Source organism: Rhincodon typus, chromosome 27 (genome assembly GCF_021869965.1).
Source record: "Rhincodon typus isolate 14 chromosome 27, sRhiTyp1.1, whole genome shotgun sequence".
NCBI lineage: Eukaryota > Metazoa > Chordata > Chondrichthyes > Orectolobiformes > Rhincodontidae > Rhincodon > Rhincodon typus.
Genome location: NC_063358.1, coordinates 9937378 through 9943755, shown reverse-complemented (window position 1 = coordinate 9943755; position 6378 = coordinate 9937378). Strand labels below are relative to the sequence as shown.

Here is a 6378-nt window from a genome sequence, read left to right as displayed (position 1 = left end):
AATATTCTGAAGAAGGGTCTAGGCCCGAAACGTCAGCCTTCCTGCTCGGCTTGCTGTGTTCATCCAGCTCTACACCTTGCTATCCTGTAGGCTAGGGATTTTTTAAGTACCATTTTAAAAATAAAACAAAATCCCAATGTTAGGGACTATTCAATATTTTGGTACACTATTATTGCATACTCCGAAAACTCAGCATTGGAAATTACCCAATCAACTTGGGAAACAGTGTTTGAGAGGAAAACATCCAAATCATATACATTGAGTTTTGTTTTGTAGGGAGTCACAGAGAGAGGCGAGATAGTGTAGGTAAGAGAGGAGGGGCATGGGTAGGAACAGAAGCACCATGGTGAAATGGAAAGGGGCAGAACTTTTGAAATGAGGAAACTTAAAATATTTTCCACAAAGAAAAACTATACTGACAGAAAAAGTTATGGGAATTTTTCTTTTTGCATTCGATGCGTTCTGAAATGGGTTAAAAGTAACCATTTTAGCCAGTGTCACTCAACAGTTGACTTCAGAGTATCTCTGCAACTTCTTCAGCTAGTTGAAGACCCTCTAGCTTCAATTAAGTTCCACAATATGGTAGCCAGCTAACAGTACACATCTCGATTTTTTATTAGGGTGACTGATTACTGAACAGGCTCTGTGCTCTAACATCCAATTTAAGATGCACTGGCATAAACAATATTTGTAGCATCTTGGCTCAAGGCAGATCAACAAATCCATACCCAATTTCAGATTTATAAAATCAAAAAAAGGTGGCAACACTGGCTAAAGAACTATCACAAAAGAACTGATATAAATATTTAACAGCTTGCCTTTTTTTAAATCAAGTAACTCAAGTAACAGGGACTATAAAGTGAGTGAATTTCAAGACAACAGTTAAGTAAGGCATGACAGAAAAAACCCAATTACTAAACAAACAGCTTTTCAATTTCAAGAAATCAACTGGTTACTTACTTCAGATTGGATAACTTTTATAAGGAAGAATATGTGGTACACTGTTCTTGCAATGATACCAAGCTGCCGGCAGCGTTCCAGAAAGGACTCCAAGGAGGGATCCATTCTTCGCTGCAACTTGCTCCAAAACAGTGTAAGTTCCCTTTACGGAAAAGGATTGAAAACAATTATTTCCTCTTCAAGTACGTTTTCAAATGTTATGCCATTTCTGGCTTTAAAAGGTGGCAGTATAACTAGATTCCATTCTCACATGATCATTACATGCAGTCAAAACAGTATGCTCATGTGGTTTCCTCAACAACACTGTGTAAAGAATTAAACTTACATACGAATATAGAGGGCATTTATTTAACTGTTACCAATTTTGATCTATTTTGGATAGGCACCAAAATATAACTGAAAACATGAGATGTTGAACTGTAACAAAGCCGTGAAAACTTTCTTCATGATTTCAGTCAATACCAGTGAGAAGTTAAACAAGCAGATTACACCATACTTGCTTGAACGGAGATACCTATTCATAAATATTGCAGCAAGAATCATTACATTTGGCTTCAGACTCCCTGGGTTAAAGGAGGGTAAAAGGTCAACTCAAGTTTCTGCTTCAGTCTCTGGACAGCAGACATTAGTGAGGATCTGATCGGACTCAGTTGTGATGCTATACATTGTGAATACTCCACCTAGCCTGTTTCAATTTTGCCTCAATGCACCTTATGTCAAGTTGATAAAGAATCAGATAGCAGCCATAGAACAAAATCCCAGTGAGTTTATACTCGCACAAGAGCAGACAGTCAGGGTGGCAATAAACTATGGTAACAGTTTCAAAGCAGAGATTAAACACAAGTACTTAATTTAATCAATTTACAAATACACTTGCAATCCACCAACCACTCCAAATTGCAGAAATACAAAAGGGAAAAACAATCACTCCACTCACTAGGTACTGTCTAACTAGGTGAGTTATTACACCATGCTAAAATCCAAACAATAATTGTGCTCAATAAGTGTGAACATAAAGACATGGTCAAATCTGATACTGAACAAGTATTAAAATACCTAAAACTTACCAAGAGCAATAGACACTTTCCTGCTGTAGCTGATGTGTAAGGAATGTTGTACACAGGACAAAAGCAGCACTATCCTGGCCATCAGACTCCAAATTACAAATAATATCCAGTACTTCCTTGCAATCAACACGGGCAATCTACCAGAAGCCGAATGTTTCAGACATTAGACAGGATAATCATTGCAATTTAATTTAGATATACAACTCCAAGCTCATTTCAAAATGTGGTACATAACTGAAATAGGCATTGAAATAGGAATTTTCTGAAAATGACATTATTCCTGGAAGCTCTTAGTGCATATTCTCCATATGTAGTAATGTATTTAATCTAAACATTAAGATCACAAGATAGATACAGATGAAGGTCATTTAAGCAATGTTCCAGAATGACCCTTCGATCCAAGATAATAACAGAGATCCTAAAAATTATTCCACCTTCTTAACCTCCCAACATTCAACGTGACGTTTACTTTATGCGCTTATTGCCTTTGCAAATCTTTTGACGTCTGCCTTAAAGTTTCATGAATTTGCATGTTTCTTTTTCTTCCCCCCGTTTATGATTCACAATCAAGTCAAGCTCCAGACTTGGCTTTTCTATACACTTTTGTTTGATATATCTATATCAGGACATCTTTCAAATCCAAAAACCTCAAGTTGCTTTTGCCTTTCTTAGAACTCTGTACTTGAGCTAGAGGTCAGTCTCAGAGGTTCTCTCAAAATTGCCACCAGAGCTTGATAGATTCCCTCAAGCCTTGGCAACCATAACACTGGGCATCAATTTTAACCCATTAAGATACGGTATTGGTAACATGAAGGTTTATTTACCTCTTTTGCTGCCTCCTCATTGGGTCCCATAGCACAGAGACAAGTGAGGTAGATTTGTCGAAAAGCACCTTTGCTGTTAATTTCTGAATTTTCTGCACAACATTTCGCTAGCAGTGTTGCATCAAGCTTACGGTCTGTCTTCATCAGATGTTTAATGCGTATCTCAAGGAATGCAGGCCCCTCCTGGATCAAGTAATTGTTGACTATATAAACAGAGAACGTCATTTGGTTATAATCTATATCTTGGATGACTGTATCGTGATATCAGATAAAATAAAGATACATCAGAAATTAGGCTACAAAATTAAAGGTAGCATCTACAATGCAAGGAAATTAATCCTGTCAGAGTGGTTAATGCTTTGTAACCTACTCAATTCTGATAGGTATCACAACATAATGATTAGACACCTTTTTCTGGGTTGAATTAGCTTTCAGTCTAATGTGGATAATAGTTGGATTTAGCAACAAAATTTGAGGGGCTGTAGTTTGAAATGCAGCCAGAAATCAGTACAAAGACTTTTCAAGCATATCATTTATATTAATCCAACAAGCTTGTGTGCAATAATTCCACATTAAACTGCAAAATTACAAGAATCTCAATCATAAAGTTTCTTCAAAATTGAGAAAACGTTGAATTAAATGGACTATTTTGAAAACCAAAGTTTGAACATTAACACTTGTACATGTGACAGATAAGCTCTCATTTCAATTTGTGGTACTGGCCACAGGTAGGAGTTCCAGTATAATTATTCTGCTGGGTGCTTCAAATCCATATTACATGCTGGCTAATTATTTCTGAAAGCCATTTCTAGACCCGAGATTGTATTTGACTTTCATTCTGCATTGTCACTTTCTCATTGCATCCTATCCCCAAGACACCAGATAAACTAGTCCTTAAATGGTTCTTCATAACAGCAACCTAGACTAGCATCATCATGTGGTAAACACCATTATCAATTTCACTTATAGGAACTATTCAGTCGAAACAAATTTGCCATTTATGCAAGCATTCCAATAAATTATACAGGGGCAACATGAAATGAAGGGCATAAACAAAATCCAATTAAGTGTTAGCATTACTTCACCATCCACCCAAAAAGACAATTATTCCTGTAATCTGGAAATACTCACACCAAATGTGAAAGCTGCATCAGAAGGCAGTTCCATTTAAACAGGCAAAACACGGCCCTTCCAGAGCTTTTATTCAACAATTGAAACTAACAGCCCTTTTATCTAAATTCTAACTTTGATTAGCATTGGGAGGGAAAAAAGCCCAACATGTACGAATATCAACAAGACGTTGCGAGAACAGAATCACTCAATTGAGATAAATCACTCTACAGAACAGATTTAAGAATGATCTTAATGCAGTTCTATCACCAGATTATCAAAGCAGTCCTCCAGGAGAAAAATGCAAGTGCCTTGTTAGAATATCAGGAAAGAGACACATCAACCAAGCACTTACAATTCAATGACTCCTTCTAAAAACATTGGTTTATACTTTGGTGGTACCAGAGCATACCTGGCATCTATGACTACTGCTACCTATGACTGCAGTGTTTTCAAGATAGCAAAAGGCATTTTGTTCCATTAAGATTCTTATCTGTAGCACACCCAAGTTTTAGAAAGGAAATTAAATGCAAGTTAGAAAAGTGGGCAAAAAGGCAACGACGCAAAGCTACCTGTATATTGTAAAAGACAGTATATTAATTTCAATTTAAACAAGCTGTTTTCTATCAATACAATTTTGCATTACAGAATCAGAATGATACAGCACGGAAGACCATTCAGCACATTGTGCCTGGGTTAGCTCTAGGGGCCGGCTCTCCAATTAATCCCATTCTCTTACTCTTATCACACTCCTATCATTCCTTTTCCTTTGAGGCTTAATCATATTCATTCTTGAATGTTAGTATCAAAGCTGATTTTAATTAGCTTTCAAACAGGACACTTCAGGCCACAACTCACTGCATAAAAATAATTCCTGTCACCTCTTGTTCTTTAGCCAATCACTAGTCTGTCCGCCCTGGCTGCTAAACCTTCTGTACTGCTGTTCATTTATCCCTAAATTGAGATTCTCCATTACAACTCCTCTTAACTCCTTTAGTCAATGCAGAACGCTACCAACTTTTGCAGTCAGTACAAATTCAGAGTTATCATTTATTCCTGGTACCACTTATGCACTGTCTTCAAAGCACAACACCGAGGTTCAATTACCTGTTGTTGCTGGATTTATCCTCAAACATCCTTTTGATTTTTAAAGCATATTTACTTCTCTCAATGTATGAGGAGGTGTCCCATGCACATGGGGATTATGTTCTACTTTGAACCCTTACAACATTTTTTTAGTACCTCTTTTTCATCTATTTCCATTGAATCCAAAGTTAAAATGCCTCCTCCCTTACTGCTGTTTGGGCAGCATCCTCTTCAGGTGAAGAACAATGTAAAGCACCTCAGTTTCTGCATTCATGGATTTTAGTTTTGACCTCTAATCAGACCCACCATTTCACTGTGTAGTATTGAGACAATTTTGGATTCCTTTGTGGTAGCTATTCTATTCTAGTACATTCAAATCTTTGTAACTTTTACTCCTTTAAAAGATTTGTTCTGAATGTTCTATATTCAGATTACCTCTACTGTACCTTTAAAATTGATGTACATTATTTTTGGCAATGAATCCCTAATCCTGTTTCAGACATTTAACCATACAATTGAGTGTAATAGACGAGACAGTGAAAGCTGAACGGTCACTGCTTCATCTCTCTGGTAAGACAAAGCTACCAAAGGCTAGCTCCCTCAGTCTAGATTTTGAATACCAGATTACTAAGCAAACTTCCAATAGGTGTAAAGTCAGGTCCTCACATTTATGATCAATTAGAGGTTGGCATCTTTCCAGCTGAGAGAGATGATGGGCATGTAGTCTCAGAACTTTGGGAAGGTCAAATGAGATCAACCGCTACACTTCTGCAGGCTAAAGCCAATTCTGGAAAGACAAAATCTGTTGAAAGTGGCACACATGAAACTGTCCCTTGTTAATGGTGCAGGAAGATCTCTGCTGACCCCTTACTTGTAGTTTTGGTGCCTGATTTGCAGCTTCAGAAACCGTGTAATTGGGATAGCAAAATCCGGCCCACAGTTGATGTTACCAGTTTCAGCGACTGCCAGGTAGCTTCTCATTGTTGAGAATATTGTTGGTGTTGTCTTTTCATAACATTCTTGAATCAGAGAATGGGCTGTCTCCCATGTAGTATAGCCTTAGAGAAGCAGTCATTTTCCATCATCTACCCAAGAAAGCCAAACCAAGCCTTCTTTGCTTTATTACTGCTAGCATGATCATCTGGAAAGGACTATTTAAGTGGTGACATTTTCCTTTCTATATGATGCCAAGGATATTGAAACACTATAGAGCCTTTGTTCTTCCTAAATGCAAGTTACCCTGTTCTGCCAAACGGCAATGTGAAGCTTTGCGGTTGTAAGTAACCACCTTGTCCTAAGAGTAGCTTGTTTTTTTCCTCTCTCCCATGCTT

General features: G+C 37.5%; 1 protein-coding gene across 1 annotated transcript in view; it reads right to left on the bottom strand.

The window, feature by feature from the left end:
• Positions 1–507: 507 nt before the first annotated feature.
• rlf (RLF zinc finger) overlaps positions 508–6378 on the bottom strand; it is a 38815-nt gene continuing 32944 nt past the window's right edge. Inside the window, exons 5-7 of the mRNA XM_048613077.1 lie at positions 2852–3054; positions 2028–2164; positions 508–1102 (exon numbers count right to left, since the gene is read on the bottom strand). Of these exons, the coding sequence (XP_048469034.1) occupies positions 937–1102; positions 2028–2164; positions 2852–3054 (506 nt within the window). The 3' untranslated portion in view covers positions 508–936. The remainder of the gene's footprint in view (positions 1103–2027; positions 2165–2851; positions 3055–6378) is intronic.